At 40.4% G+C, this 19,987-nt stretch overlaps 1 protein-coding gene across 1 annotated transcript; it reads left to right on the top strand.

Moving 5' to 3' along the window:
- The first annotated feature begins 7,893 nt into the window (after positions 1–7,893).
- Positions 7,894–13,147, top strand: LOC147800316 (uncharacterized). Its single transcript, XM_087142823.1, has 3 exons — positions 7,894–8,135; positions 12,489–12,781; positions 13,128–13,147. Exons 1-3 carry the CDS (start codon positions 8,125–8,127, stop codon positions 13,145–13,147), a joined length of 324 nt encoding a protein of 107 aa, XP_086998949.1. The 5' UTR covers positions 7,894–8,124.
- Positions 13,148–19,987: the final 6,840 nt, after the last annotated feature.

Genomic DNA, 19,987 nt, shown 5'->3' with positions numbered 1-19,987 from the left:
TTTTGCCAGCAAATTCGAAATTTGCATAGCGTTAGTTCTTGGAGTTGTTCATTCACTTACTATTTGTTTTGAAACTTGAGTTGAAATAAAAAGAGTGACTTGCAGCTCAACCGCAGTAAAAAAGAAGACCTGCAAACGCGACTTTGGACTTGATGTGCTTGATGTGAGAAAAAAAGGATCTTGAGGGGAAAATTGATGGTTTCAATATCCACTCGTAGTGAAATGATTAAATTGGACCTTCCCTGTGAATAAATGTAGGCCTACGTGTATTATGTTGTCTTCCGCACAAAAAAAATCAGGTAGGCTACCATCCGCAACACTAATCCCAAAAATCAATAGACCTACCTCCACCACCCCCTCAACCCCAACCGCACGGCTCGTTAATTTCGTTGGTGTACAGTCACTTGAATTTTTTTTGCCCAATCCTGAACTTTGTCCATCCGATAAAAAGCAAGCAATCCGGCTTTCACGATAGCCGTTTGATCAATCAATCATTGACATTACAATGGCGTGAGTACAAACTTGAATCATATCAACGGCAGCCGCAGTGTGGATGACGTGCTATCGTTGCCCTTTGTACCGCCCACAAAATGCATTTGGATATATAAAAATCCATGACTTGCGCAGGTGATTGTAAACTTCGTGGACAAGTTTGAGAAAAAAAAAACAAACTTCTTGAAAAGGTATGGACTTGACGAAATCAATCGACATGAAAAGGATATTAGTCATTAAGTTTTGAAAGGGTGCTTGGAAATACAACTATCAGGGAAACTAAGAGCTACGTCATGAGCTTTGACTGGCAATTTTTCGTCGTACGTGGCGGGCTCCAAAACGCACGGTAGCGACATATTTTAAGGATTACCAAAAGTACAGATGTCATCGTCGAGCACACGCACGCCGAGTCTACATGTAGTTCACGAGTCCGCGTCATTCGTTGCTGTCTTCACACAACAATTCTGGAATACATACGTAGTTACTGGCTTGCGGATCAGTGAGGAATAACGCTTTTAAAGGTTGGTAGGCCTAAAGGTTTTGCATTTACTGCAGCGGTGAATTATACTAAAATACTAAAAACCGTGGGCCCGGCATACCTGTACCTGTAGGCCAGTTAGGCTGTAGTGTAGGCCTCACGTCAGCGAATAACGCGTTATTCGCGAACGTGATGTAGGCCAATACAGCAACATCAGGCATGTGTAATGGAGTCTCCCCTAGTAAGTGTACATGTACATCACTAAACGAAGTTATGTACATGTGGTAGGCTTGATATAATGAACGGTCCACCGGTCATCACCGTAATTGTACAAATTTTGATGGGCCTACTGCATCATGCATGTGCAGGAAGTCAGCACATTGATCATGTTGGGTGGTGTTTGTAATTTATATAGACCATGGAGGTTGGAAGAGACTTAACATTACTTAACCAGTAGCAAAGGCAGGAAATTTTGTAATCCTCTTTGGACTCAGGCTGGTTGTTCCATGCAGGTAGGTTAAATATTGCATCCCGGTGAATGAAACAGGCTGGTTTTTACTTTAAAATACTAAGCTTCATGCAGGGTTACCACGGCCTGGAAAAGTCATGCAATTTTGTAAAAATGATCGAAGTCCTGGAATTTTGTAAAAATGATTGAAGTCATGGAAAAGTCATGGAATTTTTCAAATACTGTGTGTGATTTCTATTCTCAGATATTCGCAACTTAAAAGGCTGAATAGTGCAAGAAATTGCATTATTGGGTCATGGATTTTCATAATGGAAAAGTCATGGAATTTAATTGTCCTTCAGGTGTAGGAACCTTGTTCATGGTATTAAGAGTTTCATAAATGGACGTAGCAATCAGAAAGTGATAAAATGTCCTCGTCAAAAGTCCAGTTTAGCAGTGAAAATATAGAGGGCCTGAGTATGACATCACATTAGAGGGCATTTCTGTCTTCCTCTAGGATAGGTTCGAGGAAACCTTTTGTGCATTCATTGTCATTAAATTTAAATAACAAAAAATCCTCTGGGAGGGCCTCCACGCTAATGTCGGCCACTCCGGCACCTTGCCAACGTGTCAACTCGTCCGTGTACATGTAGGTGCCGAGTTCGCAGGTGCCAAGTTGGCAAGGTGCCGAAGTGACCTGTTACCCTCCACGCAGACCCTCTATTGAAACATTTAGGCCTACATGTGCATGTACGTAGAAAACACATGCACCGGTAGAATTCTTCAGGGTAAGAGTCCCACATGGGTAATTCCATTTTTTTTGGGTGTCCCTGTCACATCCTACATAGGATTTTGTCAGTTCCGAACACATTTTCTAATTTCCAAGAGTGATGAATTAATGCAAATTACCTGCCAAAAAAATAATAATACATGTAGTTTGAAATCAATTCCGGAGATAATTCCATGTCAGATAACAAAAATCAGATGTACATGTAACAGGGACACAAAAATGTCACACTGTTAGACCCCTGATTTCTGGAATTACCCATTTATACAGATATCATTAATATTCCCTTGCAGTGGTTTACTAGCCATCAGAAAGGGAGTCCGGTACCATGTCCTAAAAAGCACATAATTTTTCAGACCAGTCTCATAGGGTTTGTTGAGTGATGTCTGGATGTTCCAGACTATTACCAGATGCAGGAGAACCCACAATTAGCAGGTTGAAGTCTACTCTCATACATGTAGGCCTACACTCATTATTCAGTCTTTTTTTTTTCCGGGAGCACTTTTACTTTGGAATGCCGTACCACAGCAAACATTTCTTCCACTACAGCTTTTAAAAGCTGCAATTAAGACAACAAAAGGTCCAAAAATGTTGTTAAATGTCAATCCACTCTCATCAACTCCCAGTTTAGTTCCTGGCTGACCGTTCTGTAGTTTGAACCACAGAGTTTACAAGGTATGGAACTCTTGTTCACAATGATTTGAAATGTGTTAAAATTCAAGTCACCAAAAATAAATTTGGGATGGCTGATAGGGTATAAAAAAGGGGGAGGGGACGAAATCAACGTTTATAAACCAAGCAGTTTCATTGATCCTGAAAATGAGATCTTTCCCTTTACTGAGGCTTTACAGCTCCAGTAACCATAAATTCCTTCTTTTCACAAAATTGTACCATAAAATCTTTTCAGTCTAATGTCAGAACTACAAGTAGGTGAAAGCCTAGTTAAAAATCTGAAGTTTCCTTCCCAGAAAAGATACACACATGTACCAGTACACGTACATGTATACGTTTGTGTTTGTATTTTTGGTCGTAAGATTTCCATTGGTCTACCCATAAGCATTAATTTTGAGGAGAGCTTATTAGATGTTGCATAAAATTTGTTCTTACTTACATGTACATGAAGTATATTGAAATATATGGGTAATATTTTCCCTGTTAAAATAGATCAATGTGTCTTTGTTTTTTCACAAAGGTCATTTTTTTCTGACATTCTCAAAGTATTCCACTCAGTTTTTCCTCAAGTACGAAATGAAATGAAGTACCCCTTGTGTATTTTAACATTCTGCTTTAAGAATGTGGAGACTGGATCGTGTGGACTTTGCCCCAAGATAAATCTCCGTCGGTTTGGGTGGAGTCTTTCCGCTACGGTCGCACAGTAACTGAACGTACACACCCTATTGATCTCATCATTGTTTCAAGCCTGTCTTTGCACTGCAGGGGCGGTGGTACAGTACATGTACATATCCAGCAAGTGTGATTCAATCATATTGACCTTGCGATTATCAATAAACCCTGACTCATGTTGCATTCTTGCTGGAGCATGTCATCCACACAACGGGTTTTCCTAAGTGTTCTGTTGAAATTTGGGCAGAAAAGAAGAGAAAAGGCTACAATGTAGTCTGCATTCAAATGTATGACACGTCATCCATGTAAGTCAGTGTGCCTGTAAGATCAGTAGACAAATTCAGTGACACTTTGTAGATCTGTCTGAGTGCTGGTATTTTTTACACTTCAAAGGCTTCAAAAGGCATTGTACATGGACATGAACGGCAAGCTGAAGTTTGCATTCTGTGACGTGATTCCACCTCGCTAACTTCCGTTTTGACGAGATTCTGCGAGATTGCGCGGTACTTACCCACAACTCAGTGCGCGAAATTTATCCACACAGCTCAGACGCATCACTACTACATGTAGTTCCAATAAATTTTGCTACATTTTTACGTATTCGGGAGATATATGTAGTTTGATTTGAATGCTTGTGAACAGTCCCACCTGTATGTTATAAAGCCATCCACCATGACAAAATACAAAAATATATTACTTTTACAATAAGAAACTGTCCATGGGTTTACAGCCAAACGAATGATGGGAGTACTTGGGGACATTTTGTCGGTGGTGGGAGGGGGGGAGCAATGGTACATGTATTGGTAGCCTCCTTCCTTCTCTACATTGGATCTTGCGATAATCTGCAGTACTCTAAAAATAATGTTTTCCTGGCGTGTTTACATACATTTTCCTAGCTATGTTTATCAGCAGAATTGCATACAATTACCCCCCATGTCCCACCAGTTTAAGCCCACCAAGCCACTCCCCTCTTGAATGTATAAAACTGTGAGGCCTCCATTACATTTGATGTATGGTACATGTATTTTAACAACATGTACATTTTTTTTAAGTGGTCAGAGACCCCTTCCATCTTTTTGTCATTTTGTTCCCACGCCCAACAATATGCAGCGCTTTACAGTACATGAAACCTGTCAAGGTCAGCTGGTGCAGGCTTACAACCCTTCCAAGTACATGTACAGTGTACATGTAGGCAATGAACCCTGCATTCTCTAGCAACCAGTTTCCATTGTCTCAGAGTGTGGGGTTGCAGTGTCCCCATCAACACAGTGCACTGCCAGTATGCTGTACATACATTTTTGTACATGTACATGTACCCTACATGTACACATAAGTAGCCTGTCAGGAACCGTGTATACATATGTGCATGCATGAAGTGTAATCAAGTCCAGTGAACAAACACACTCATGATGGGTTACATGGTCTGTGCAACATGTCTTGTGTTTAATTATGCGGTCACACACTGCCAGGATTTTATGACACAAAACATGGTTAAAGGGGCCCTGTCACATCAGCAGTGTTCACCCCAAAGGCGGATCTAGGACTATACATGTTAGGAGGGAGAGGGGGTCAGACTTGTTTTTTGGGACTGAGCCAATTTGGGCATTTTTTTCGTGTAATCTTTCATGGCCTTTCGGGGGAGGTTACATTTGGGGGCCTTTCTGTATATTTTTGGGGGGCAGAGAAAGGACATGTAACTATGTAGACATGCAATCTTTTGGGGAGGCGTGGCTGCCGGTGCCCTTTTTGCAGTCAAAATGTACCTGTTGGTTTTGACATTGAAATTTACCTTGATTTTGTATATCAAGAGAAAATTCAGTCTACGGTTTCAAGTCAACCTCCGCGTTGACTAACATGTTAAGAAAGAGTCAAAACCACCAGGTAAGCCACTGTGAATGTGGCAGTACGTGTACATGCACATGTATGTATGTATGTACCTGTATGTATGTACTTGCCCCCATAACTGGGGTCTTTTATCTCATTCGGCTTGAGCTGAAGTGCGCCCTCACCGGCGCAAGAAAGACAGATGGTACTAAGTTTCCAACTGGGTTCTTGCACGCGTTTGGCGTGCGCGTGAAGGCTGTATATTCCAGACAAAATTCGTTGCGCGTTCTCAGTGTGCTCCGCGTCAAATGCGCATAAACTTGCATACCTACCTAGTGTGCGGTTAGTGCGTAGCAAGCGACAGTCAGTTTCATTTCAAAACACGCCCTCTTTTGTTCCTGCTGGAAGGAGAGTGCAATTTGTGGTTGTTCATTTTCGAAAACCTGCCCAATCCAGGCAATGAGTTAAAGAAAAATCAAAGTTTTAGCATTCACTCACAGCCAAATCACCTGCATCTACCGCTTGCAAATTACACGTAATACATGTACCGGGTCCAGAAAAGGTTTCATGCAGTTGTTATCGACTTTAAAAAAACGTTTTGAAAAAATCTTAAAAAGAGGTGTAAAAGGGGCATGCTTGTACATGGATAATTTCTGCACCGCAAAAACATCGTAGATTCACTAGCCCCAAGCCTAAAAACCACCCACAGTGCTCTCTTTTTCTATAGTCAAAAATTTTTTTGTTTTCTCCTTTTCTTTCAAAAGCCCAACAGGAAGCAAAGGCTTGCACAAAATGAAGCATTCGGCAAACCTTTTCATATGAAAGTCACAAAGTGCACGGAAGCCCACACAGTGCATTGTTATCGGAATTGCAACTGTGGACGGTTTTACTTTGTATCACGGCACATTCAGTTAGAGTGGCCTATTGCAGATCATGATATGCACACTATCGTTGACATTTCCTCTAAAACGGTCCAGACAGGCCACAGGTCGGTGCTATCGGTAGTTGTAATAAATCAGCCGGTAAATCAAAGTTTGAGATCCCAGCTATACTGTCATTGAAACATTCGCAGGTTTTTAACACGATTGCAGAAAATTTTTTCAGGGGTAGGGGGTGTCGACTGATCATTGATACATGTACCAGTATGTTTATGTACACAATATGTTATTTACTTAAATTCAAGTTTTTAAGATACATGTACATTGTATCAAAGTGTACACATGTGTACTCATCGCATCGTTAAAATCCATATTTCGTCATGTGTTACATGTAGGTTACTTTGCAACATAAATATACCTGCTTAGCAATCTGTACTTTAAATATGACTAAATAATTATTTACATGTATGTCTGTTACAGAGTTACATGTGCCGGTGCCTTGGATCAGGATTTTGAGAGTCATTCTTCAGTCTTTTCTTTTTTTCACATTTTTCAAATACCTGTAGTTTATATGCAAATGTCAGTATAACTTGAAAGTACGGTACGTGTTACTTCAAAATTTCTGTCTTGAATTACATGTCGAGGTAGCCAGAATTTGTTCTTTGATAATGACAAGTCTAGAAACAACTTGCCTTGGAGGGAACAGATTTAGGGCCTACTGATATGATGCTCATCTGTACAACAAATTTATATATTCACTTCCTTGTATACATCAAGTAATGTGAAAGCTTGGTTGGCAAGGATTCAGTGGCAATTTGTTTTACTGCGACTGTGTTGTTCACCCTAACGGTGTGGCTAGCGTATTTCACATTGCTAGGGACAGTGTGCAAGTCTGTCACATTGTAAAGTTTTAGATTGCCAAACTGTTCATTCTGTGTGGCATTCAAAAGCTCACGCAGTTTGGCAGGAAGTACATGTACAAGAGTAGCTTTTTATTACTTTATCACAAATCCCTATATTACAGCAAAGTATCCTCTGGGAAATGTTTCCTCCCCCCAAGAAGGTCAAGTTTAGTGACTCAATGGGTGAATATGCACACTTATCTGTTGTGCAGTTGGGCCTCTGTGATTATTGTCTGTCAGTTAGAGGCTCTCTGGTGAGCCATCACTTGAGTACTGAGACACATGTTGACCCCCCATTGAGGAGGGATTTACTTTCAGTTGTTTGTTGTGGGGGTCCCTACATTTGTCAGTTCCCGAGGGGGGGAATAAAACGTTCTCTTCATTTCCAGAGTCTCAATATTCCAATAGTACACTGAATGTTGTAAACAATAGGGATGTACCATTGTGGTTATACAGGGAATTTTTGTAAGCAACTGAATATGTTCACTGTTGATAGAGGTCAGTTCCTTCAGGTGATAGGAGTAACTCACCCCCATTTGAACATGGTGGTATAGTCTGCTCTCCAGACTAGCCCACACATTGTGGAATGTGTGCACCTGCTGCATACCATAGAATTTGTACATGTACTAGTACCACCGTCCACCACTATGAGTACAGTACTTGTACACACTTTTGGATGCAGTGAACCCATGAAGGTTTTGTGATTGTCAACTCAGGAGTTAGTAATGTGAGATAAATAAGCTGAGGAGACCTGCCCTACAACAACAGTAGCAAGTTATGTGTAGTGTATACCGGTAGTCGGTACATGTACATGTAGATTGGGCTGAAATAGTATGGTATTTTACAAGCATGACAAGTACTGTAGTTACATGTATTTCCTTGTGTATTTTGAAATTTGTCCACTGATTAATCTGATTGGCTTGCCAACTCAACAGGATCTCGGGAAAAGTCTGCATTGAAAATATTCCAGCATGGGCCTCAAGTAAGTACAGTATCAGTAATTTAGAGTACTCTGCTGGGTCTCGCAGTCACAGCATCGCATGAAGACATTGGCAACTACTTCTGTGCACATTTCATCACTGGGTGAATGACACCTGTAATGTACATTGCGTAACTACTGTACTGACCCCATCATCATCATATAGGCACAAAATCTCTACTAACTTTTTTGAAAATTCTCATCATCACTGATTGGCGGTATTTGCAACTGGTACTTTGTTCCAGTGGTCTGCTTACACTGTTACAATAATAATGATAACTCTGGTATGGATCTTTAACAAACTTTGTGTCTGTGTGTCAAATGGAGACATTCATGCAGTATGGTGCAATCGAAATTTAACACTTTGAATTGGGATGAGAGGTTTTATGAGAGGAATCCACTTTCACATTCACCCTCTCATTTCACAAGGCACAAAATAATTTCCCACTTGTGTGAAAAGGCATAAAAATGTTTTTTACCTTGTGAGAAAAATCTGTGAAAACTGAAAATCTTTTCCTGTTTGTGTGAAAAAGACTTAAATCTTCTCCCACTTACGTAGAATTGTATAAAAATTCTGTCCCACTTGCGGAAAAAGTCTGTGAAAGTCTTCTCGGTCCAAATCTTCTAAAGAGTCTTTTCCCACTGGTGGGAACATCTGTGAAAATCTTGAAACTACATGTACTCTGAAAATTTCATCCACTTAGGGAAACATTTTTTTCACATTTGGTGAAATGGAAATGAATTCCCAGGAAGAGAAAAAAAAAAGTGAAGATAATTTCCCATTGCCAGATCAAATTTAAATTGCAATGAACTGCGTGACTGATTATTACTGATATGCAATGAAGTTTAATTGGTACATGTAGTAGGCACCTTCCATGTATGTATGAGTTGTGGAATGGTACTTTATGCAATCAGCTGTAAGAAAGACAGGGTGAGTCTGCCACTCTGCCACCATAAGCATCTTATGTACTTGATCTTGGGGTGCTGGTTCAGTACACTTGACTGTTACCAGTTAATAAATATTGGCTCTCAGTATGTACAGGGTTCCTGTGGTCATGGGAAATCCTGGAAAAAAAGTTGTTGTGGAATATTGGGGAGAGTAGGGTGTCCTGGAATCCTTCTGTCAGAAGAAAAGTCATGGAAAAAAAATTGTGCAAGGGTTATTTTTGATGGGCCACTTGTGATGCGATAATGGAATAGTGATGTTTACAGGCTATATCCTTGTCAGTCCATAGAAGTGGCTTTGGCAGTTTTCCGGTTCACAATACCAATCAGTTTTTATCCGTGGAAATTGTCATATTTTAATCCATGAAAGTCATTAAAGTGCCACGGAATTTTGCTATCTACTTTTTTTCTGTGGGAAACCTGTCACATTTTCTTTGTACAATTACTACTTCAAACTTCATGGACTATTAAACAAGCCCAACGTGAAGGCCATGGGCTCAACTTTGCACAGTCCTTCCCAAACCTCCTCGCAGTTTCAAGGATTAGAGATAGCGATTACAACTCAGAGCATCTCCTTCCCCGTCTTCAAGAGCAATGACGTATCCAAAGAACTGCTCCGACCTTAGTATCCATCGTTGCCCAACCCAGGGCTTTGCAACAGCATGTTAACAATCTCAAATTAAATGTATGCAACAGACTACATCTATCATCAGTCATCTTCTCTGTTAACCTTTAATTAATTAATTAATTAATTGCAAAATTAGGTTTCCAGCTTTCCTCAATGCAGTTTAAGCATGTTTGGATTTTGAAGATGTGACTAAACAACTAACTCTTGAGTAATTATTACCATTAATTCTATACAGGTCTGTACATGTGCCAGCTCAGTGTACCGGTACATACATGTACAGTGTCTAAGTGAACTTTAAACGGGCATGTACATGTACGTGAAAATGAACATATGAGTTGAATCAGTCCACAATTCCTACGTACTGGCACATCTACATGTACTTTTTCTCTTTACGAATCTTTTGCATTGAAGTTCTGTTGTAGTCCTCCTCTGACTAATTTTTTTTTCATGTTTCCGTTAAAATTGAAAACCCTCCACGTGATTAACTTCGTCAAAGTGGCTTACTTGCACAGTTCCAAGGTAAATAACGAACTTCCAGCATTCTGTAATGGTTGGACTAATGGTTGGGGTGGGAATAACCGTGGAGACATTGAACACACAATTTAGTTCAGGATGTCCAGGTTTATAACTTTGTGTTTGCATGACTGTTTAGCTCCACGATTACAGGATAGTTTCTTTGCAAATGGAGAATAACAATTTGCCAGTGTAGTTTTTTTATTGTTAAGTAGGATGTAGAAGTTCACTTTTTGTAAAATTTGATGTTTTCGATTTGCCTGTTCCATTTTGATTTGAGCATACAGTGTGCAACATTGTACATATAGTACAGTGTAATTGAGTACACAGTATAATGGTTAACTGGTATGACGGTCGTGTCCATGTTCATGTACGTGATTTATTTACCATATGCGATTAATAGGTGTGGTTAATGCCCTGGATGAGCTGTAGGGAATGTTTCACAAACACGCCAAAATTGATGGATGGAATACCATTCAACTGTCACCACAAAAAGATTCGGCAGACCCCAACGAGAAGTACAGATCTCTACTAAATCACAGTTTGCTTTTTTCAACAATATTTCTAGTCTGCACATCCTTTTGACCTTTCCCGAGAGGAAAAATGGTAAAAATTGCCTCATTGTAATTCAACAGGCTGAGCTACAAGTACATGTAGATGTTGTTACACAAAATATTTTGTTCAAGAATTCAAAAAATTCTTTTGACATGGTACTATCTGAGGTAACTAACATTCCCTTTTGATCCTAACTTTGTTTAAAAACATCTGCATGCATCACCTACCATAGAATTAACCTGAATTTAAAAACTAATGTATGTTTAAATGATTTGTTAATTGAGGGCAGTTACCAGTAATAGTACATGTTACATACATTCCATGTGAAGTACTTAATGCTTGATGCAGTGAACGGACTGAGAATTTAAAGGCCTGTACTTTTTAGCCAAACACATTGGTTCAGTGGTAATCATTGTACATGTACTGGTACATGTAGGATTATGGTGTCCTTGCTCACGGACTACCTCAGTGGCGAGAGATACATGTACCGGTGTGACTAGCACTTGAAACGCAATTTGTACCACATGGCAGACAACCACTGCGACTTTGTGCACATTTTAACGAAAATGTTCAAGTTGGGAGTACCCGTCATACCGGTACATTACATGCACATGTTGAGATAAGATGTACCAGTAATCACTTGGAAATATTTGCACCTGGCACCTGAAAATTGATTGAGGGACAGAAAGAAAAGATTGGGAAAGATGTGATGTGTTGTACTTACATACATGTACTCATTTATACCGGCATGTATGACAAATCTTCTGTGTTAGATATCTTTATCATGGCATGAGTTCCATAATCATAGACTTGTAAAATGTACCGGTACCAGTATATTTGAAATTTTACACGGGAAGAAAATCTCCACCAGTCCACTGTTATACAGACCCTCGAAATGCATCTTTTTGTCTCAGTTGACTTAAATTCCCCATTTGTTTTACTCTTTTAACCCTAACAGTACCGGGTATTGTTTGGCTTACAGTACTCAGTACTACAAAATACTACGTAACACTCTGAGCCTTGAAGGACCTAGCGCTACAAATTACTAATTCTGGCTAGGTTTATTCCATTGTTACTCGTACGAACAATGAAACCATGCATTCATAGTGCCACAGCACTGTATGGTACATTGTCTTCTCTATTGTATCTTATGGCTTCAGAGAATAATAATGTCATGTCCGCTTACAAGTGACAGGGCTGAGTACTATATTCTACTACTAAGTAGGGACTGTTAGGGTTAAAGGGCCTTTTGGTTTCAATAATTAATGCTAATGGTATTCATGAGCAAACTGTCATGTCATCAGGGAAGAAAAGTCTGATGTTACATTGCTTTGTGCGCAAATAAGGCTGAAGTTGTAAAGATTTTGCCGGCCAAAATTACATGTACATAGCAATAAGCAGGCGGGCAGCCCTTTCTAAGGAACATTTTCAGTGATCAAATTTTGAGTTACAATTATTTGAACATATTCATGTCTGTGGTCTGAACCATGTGTTCCCTGCATGACATCACAGCAATAGCGCCCTCAGTCGTCTAGGAAAGCATGCACAGTTTTGAATGTTGAAACTCGGAAAAAGAGTTTAGTCACAGAAAGACTCTCTCAGAAATCTTCAGTGCTGCTACTGCCTAATGCTTGATGTGGTCAGAGTGACTGAAGAGGTGCCACAAAATCTGGACTCATTCTGACACTATCCTCTCCTTCCCTACCACCTGGCAGGTCATTCTTCTTTGGCCCCTCCCACGGTCGTCACAAGTACAACAGGAACCCTCCACCTGACACAGGACCGCCCGGCGCCGCAGCCGAAGCTCACCCCTCCTCCTCGTCAAGTGCCCAGTCCCCCAAGCGCAACAGTCGCCTGCGACGCTCCCTCAGCATGAAGAAGCTGCGGAGTAGCTTCCGTCGCAAGGAGCACGCCCATGTGCCTGCTGCCAGCAAGCCCCACCAGTGGCAGCAGGATGAGAAGCTTGTCCGGGCCGGCTCCTGTAACTTCAGCGTCAAGGTTGGTACATGTACAAACCGTGTTCCACTTGTTCTTCCTGAGTGTTTCCCACCTATAAACTTGGCCCCCATTGAGTCATCATCACAACTTAAGTGTACTTACTTATTTTGCTGTAGAAAACCATGTAGGCAGGCATGGATGATAGATCAAACATCTGACATTCAGCAGCCCACCTCCCAGTTGAAGTATAAACATGCTAATTCTCCTCTTGTTTTACTTAAAATTGTCTGAGAAGGGCGCGGAGGCAGACTGTATTAGCAAATATCACTCCATGGGCGTGTCCCTGGGTGTTGAAAACTTGAATTTACGGTAACAAATATTGTGCAAGTACTGTTCAAATGACTCCTGTTAATCAGTGTATGTGACATTTGGCTAGATATTGTACGTCAAAAGTTGGCTGCTACATGTACATGTTAAATGCACCGGGTATCGGACAACTTACACGTATGCCTGTTGGAAAAGGCAACACATGATGTACTTGTATCTCCCCTTTTCCAGTATGCCTTTTCCAAAAGTCAAAATATTCAAAATATTTTGCCAAAACAATACAGTTGTTGGGAAATGGTGAACTTTTGGTTCCATGCCATTTGTAGGCTCGGCAAATTTAACATTTCACAATCTGAGCACAGCAGTGTGGTTTGAGAATAGCACAAGGCATAGGCCATTGAGTTGGCCCAGCCAGCATGTGAATGTAACAACTCATTTACTGGCATGCCTGGGAACTTTGGGACCGGTTGCCAAGGCAACTCCATGGCAGCATATACTTAATTTCCAGCAATATAAACTTTGGCCAGTCTGTGGTTATAACTCTGATCTTTCCAGAGGTCATGTCATTGTTTTTAAGAATCTGCCAATCTGGTGACCTTGCATGCTCTAAACATATCCATTTTACCTGAAGCCATCTGTTGGCAATACTCAACTCAGTTTATGATGGTGTAGAATTAACCTTACTGCATGGGTTATTGGGGAATTTAGGCTAGGCCATACACACTGTGGTGGGGCTTACTATACTGCACATGTACATGTACATTCCAGTGGATTGTCCCCTGTATAACCTGACCCCCCACACTGAACCCAAATCAACCTGTTGACCTCATGAGGTCACATGATGCTAAAATGACTAGCTGCATGTAGAGAGTACATGTCCATGTACTGATACTCTATCTGAGACAATACTGTAAAAGTTTGGTCTCTGCAGGGATCCCAGCAAAATGTTTTTCTAAAAGACAATAATCCTGTCTTGGAAAACATGAAAGCAATAGTCTGTGGTATGCCCTGTTTCAATATCTTCCATATAATGTGCATATGTACTGGTACATGTACATGAACATGTTCATACAGTACATATACATGTACGTGGACACAAAGTACGTGTACATATTTAGAACACACTGGTACACATGCATGTTTAGATATTTTGTTTTTGAAATAGGTTCAAGTGTTGCAATTTCTAAACCATAACTGCATGTATGGTTTGTGATCATTTTATTAAATTTTAGATCATTTGTTTCTTTTTTCATAGAAACCCACCGCATTACATGTACATACAAGTATGGGCGTCCACACCCAGCTACATGTACATGCGTATGTATGCATAGAAAATTTTTACCAGTAGACGGTAAGCACCAAATGACATTTACCTGACAGTGTAGCTGAGATTCCAAGAAAAGGCCTACATTTGCATGTAAATATCCAGATACTGCACCGTATTCCTAGACAACAAATATAACAAGCTGACCGTTCTTGAAATTTTCCTCAAATGGGTCAGCACTTCCGCTCCAAACAACAGCTGTTAGTCGATCCTGTGGACAGTGCTTGCACAGAGGAGCATTTGCCCATGTACCGCACAGTTGCATGTCCTGATGACGGAGAAAATATACTGCGGGAATGCCGCAAACCCTAGACCGTCGTCCTAATTGAAAAGCAGTCAGACAAGCTGCCCGGAAGGCTACTTTCAAAGGAGCCACATGGCGAACCATGCATGCCGCGAGCATCCTCACAGATACATCGCCTCACTAGTACATGTATTTCACCCTTTAGTAACTCCCCACACCTGTGCACTCTTGCAGTTCTGTTGATATACAAACATGCACTATACATGTACTTTGTACATGATGTTCAGATGCACTTTTACAGTATACATGTACCTGCACTGGGTACCGGTGAGAAGCACGGTCTACAGTAGTTGTGAGGTATGTACGTACCGTAACTTCATGCACCTTACCAGTACATGCGTACGGTAATGACATTTCTTGTGTTTATTTATTTCGTGAAGAAGGGAATACGTATACACAGCAAGAGAAGCAAGAAAGAAAGAAAAACCCAAAGGTCATTCACTTTTTTAACCATCTGAAAGCTTTTAAATGGTATGCTTTGTAGTGGTGTTAGGTGGTCCTGCACACCTTCTTTGAAGAAGAAACAACTTTATTGGCGTACATGTACATGTGCAGCGTGTCACATTTCTTACATGTATACAAATAGGAGAATAAAGATCAGTGTGCTGCATGCGTTCTATTCTGTGCAGTCGTTGGTACATGTCCATGTACAGTAGCTTTCTGCACTACTCTGTGTATTTTCATTTCCTGAATGTACATGTCATACATGTACTTAAAGAAATGTAGTTGTTATTCAATTTATTTCATGGCTAAATAATTAGTATCACTATCATTGGGAGCCTCCTTTGTGTACAGGATTTGGTATGCATTTGTCATGATTTTGCATTAACATAGGTACCGGGGGGGGTAAGATGGACAAGTTTGGTCAACTTCTCAGTCAACAGTGATCGTCATAATTCATAAATTAATTTCTGTCAGGGTCTTATCACCGAGAACCCATGATTATGCACGGCCTAAAGTATACACATGCACATGTACTTGTACCGCTAAAATGTACATACTGAACTTGTAATCATAATGGTGTGGGACATGTGCATGTACCAGTACATGTACCAATGGTGCAGTTACTGGTTAAAGTATTGAATGTGATGTTTACATGCACACTGTACTCATCTACATGTACCAGTACAATTAACCATCTGCATGCTAAGCACATGAATGTACATGTACATGTATACGTATACATGTACATCCGGTACAAGCACTATGTAGGCCTACTGTACCCTATCTCAGTTGAAGGAGGGCTACTTGTGTAGTGCAGTGTACTTCACAATTAAAAGAGTTTGGTGATGCCAGAACTGCTTGGTGTACATGTATGCATACCCACAATGGACATCTACAATGTACATGTACATGTGGTACAATGTACATATGTATATTTACACAGCCCTACAAAGTGTGCAAGGTCATAATCCTTCCTTGGGTGTATTGTATTAAGTTACTGCGGACTAAAATTGGGAGAAAAATGAAGAAAGGAAGGAATTCTACCATGTACACATGTACAACATATGCACACAATAAGGATTCAGTGCTCCATTGGACATGTACATGTACACGCATTAGCCTACAATGTTTATCAGCGCATGCATGTGCCATGCACTGTGCAGGCAAAACTTATACATGTACATACGCAATGCCGCACATGTATATAATTAGAAACAGGACTGTCTGTAGTGTTAATTAAGGCCATCAAATAGTGCATACATGTACATGTACCGGTATGTACTGTACATGTACATGTAGCTTACCGGTATGTTGCTCGTTTTTCCATGTAACAGTGAAAGTGTTATTAGGACACGTATTGTGTATCTACATGCCGATGCATACATGTACATGAAGTGTGGAGTTCCTACGTGTACATGTACTCGCAATTGCTCTGCAGCAAGATTTAAAGTGCCTCAGAGACTGTGTTGGCATGATCAAGTCATGCAATCCTATCTGTGTTGTGTATCTTTCCTCGCTTTTTATTGAATTTCCGGTGTCCTGTGGCAATCAAATGGTCATTCTATTCAAGCTTGCCTCTCGGCAGCGTGCCAAAATGGTTGAGCTGTCTCAATCATGCCCATCAATAACTGTTTTGTGTGTTTTTTTCCTTTCATTACTGAACACCTTTTAGTTTCAGAACCAATGTTCAGAGAGTTAATGAAAGAAGAATTGGGGTGAAATGCTCACTAGGAAACACGCATACTCTCTCACAATTAAGGGCAATTAAGTAGTCTTTCCACTCAGTACATACTTGCACAGAAACGTACATGTACAGTACATTGTGCATGTAAGTCTCTACATGTACATGTAAACATGTACAGTGTACTTATTGATACTGTCCATGCAGGGGTCGAAATTGGGCTAATCATCACAGGAGCAAGTAAAGTACTTGCTCCCTAGACAGCTGAATTTGTCAGTTTACGGAAGCAAGTAGCTTCCATACATGTACGTCATACATGTTCTAGAAAAATAATTAACCTTAACACTCCTCAGTCCTCCAACAGGTGAAGGATTGAGGAGTGTTAGGGTTAAACAACTTCAGGCCAAAGAAAATAATAGTTGTGCTTCCTATTACATGTACCTTGATTACATTAACTGAAAAAAAACAGGTGGGTAGTATCTTTTTTTTCTTCTAAAGTTTTGGGTCAAATATTTAAGGGTGGGGAATTTTTTTGTTTAAATTCAAAAGTGATTTTGATGGTCTACGTTGTATTTCATCTTCTTCTTTTTTTTGCGGATTCATACATGTAACTTGAGGATCGGTCTTGTCAAAGATTGTATCCAAGTCAGAGCCTCTTCAGACAATTATTCATTTGTGTTGCACTGACATTTCGATAAGTAAATGTCCAAACTTTGTTTGAAGCTTGTACAAAACAATGCACATAGAGCACTTAAAACCTGCTCGATGATACATGACACAGTAACTTTGCATGCCCTGGCCCGCGCCAGTTGTAACGAAACTCTCTAACGGCGGAATGGAAAACGTACCTAACCTTAATGTCAAGCCATAAATGTGTGCTACCGCGAGTTATAGTGGAGATTATTAGTCACAACTTTCACTCACGCAGGCACAGCTGTATTGAGTCCCACTGACACATGTATGAATATTGATGTTTCATTGGCAGCCAATCACAACGCAATGCCAAACAATAGGGAGATAAAGTTAAAGCAATAACATCCTTTAGGAAAGATTCTGACGTATTTATAATCTAAACTTTGCCGACAAGAACTGCATCATGTCAACTCAATGGAATCTGAAACCCATCGACTACAGGTATAATGCAGATGTAGGTAAATCTTTGCAACATTGTACAATCTTGTTTCCACGTAAGCACGGGGAACGAAAACAAACATGCATGAACAGGGAGACCTACATGTAGGAAAGATACTGCCGGAAGTGAAAGGTCGTTGATGAAATTTGTTTTTTACCCATCTCCAGGTGACTTTTCTTAAATATTACTTGAGGAGGACAGAGGGAATATTCCAACATGAGTGTTTCTTGGAGTGGTTTCAGTTTGAAATCATTCTTCCCAAAAATTATCGGATGTGATAAGATGGCCCACGTAAAATCCCCATAGGCGGACCTTGTGACGGTTCCTGAAGCTTGCTCTATGACATTTTACTTTCAGGCTCTGTTGTGAATGCCAGATTAAATACTCCTACCGCGACTTTGCAGAAGATGAACGCATGTATAGCTCAAACGAATTTCACATCAAAAGTTTCATGATGTCCAATTTCCCTTGTTCATTTCAAGCTCATCTGAAGTATGAACCAGCTTGAAATCCTTTCAATGGTACATGTACATGTTGCATGGTTAGGCCTCATCCAAATTTAGTTGTCTTTGGCTAGAGATAACGTGCCTCTAAGTAGAATGTACAAAGCTGCTATATTTTGGATTTCACCGAGTCATGTGTAACTTCCAGCTGCAGTGATAAATTTTTCAACGTCCAAGACCACTCAGTGAACCTGTATGACAAAAAGTACATGTACGTAGAAAAGTAAATAAACATTTTCAGGCCTCTCAGCTTGGAATCCAAGGTTGCGAATCGTGCCAAAACCACGTTCTGGATTTTTGAGGATGTTTGGGCTGGCAAGTTGTTGTTTACAACTTAACATACATGTACATGCAGGTCTGTTGTTTTATTTAGGTGACGTTTTATTAACACTTTCCAATGATTCCAATAACGTTCCTACTGGCACATGTATGTATGCACCACACGTAAGCATCTCATGATTTGTTTGTCAGCCTGAAACCTCAGTCTGTGCACACTTGAGTCTGGCCTTGTAAAAATCTGATTTCCCCAGACGATTCTGAAGTCATCGGTCTCTGATATGAATCTAAATAATGAAGGATGGCTGATGAGTAAGGTCCCCCCACCCTGCACCCTTAAGGCCCCCCCCCATCCCGTTATTAGCAGCTAATTTAATCAAAGCCAGTCCATGCTATCGCTCTATGATACTCAGGAGTGTTTGCGAGTGCTTTGTCGTGAATGCCGAAGGTCCCTCAGCTGGAAGAAGAGTGCATGTTTGCGTGATTGATGTCCCATGGGGATGAAATTAAAAATATTTGAATAAACTTCATTGGAGGCTCGATTTGTATAAAACCCTTGGATCATTGAACGCCCATAGAAGCACATTGAGTTTTTGCCGAGCTCATCAGTCCATAAGAAATACATGTCAATGCTCAGAATGCTGAAAAAAGTTTTTTTTGTATTGCTCTGTGGGAAAAATCCATTGGAGGCCGGTTCATACTCGTTGCGTATTCTCTGTGTACACAGCGCAAAGGTCTGTGTTGAGGTGTCTGCAGTGCGTGAATGAAAGCGCACTGCATAATGGAAATGCGCACCCTTGCATGCAGTTTTTGAAAAAAATGGATAGTGCGTATGCACCAAATGTATGCGTATTCGGACAAATTAAAAATGTTTAACTTTTGTCAGATATGCACATGCAGCTGAGACTTTGACAAAACATGAAAGTATGAACATCAAATGCGGCGTTCACATTACAAGCTGCGTGTGTGCAAAGGCAGCGAGTATGAACCAGCCTCGAGTCATACACCTTTGGCTGCGCATACATGTACGGCAGTGAGTACGGTAAGTCATTTGCGAGCTAGTCACATTTGATTCATGTTGAGTATCCTTTATTTTTCATCCCTAGAATAGTGCCCTTGATTCATTGTTCAGAGTCACACATGTTAATATGTGATTCTAGGCAATTCCATCCAGTTTGTCACCCCGGGTTTCAAATTAGTTTTTCACTGAAATAATCACATTGTTGGATATTGTGGGGAAGGCATTGGTGTTGGAGGCACATGTAGCAAGGCCCCTTTTTCAGTA

The sequence above is a fragment of the Acanthaster planci genome, linkage group LG01 (assembly GCF_054643075.1).
Source record: "Acanthaster planci isolate LZ-2023a linkage group LG01, COTS_SCS, whole genome shotgun sequence".
In the NCBI taxonomy this organism is placed as follows: domain Eukaryota; kingdom Metazoa; phylum Echinodermata; class Asteroidea; order Valvatida; family Acanthasteridae; genus Acanthaster; species Acanthaster planci.
The sequence above is the reverse complement of the archived record's forward strand: the minus strand, read 5'-3'. Positions and strand labels throughout refer to the sequence as shown.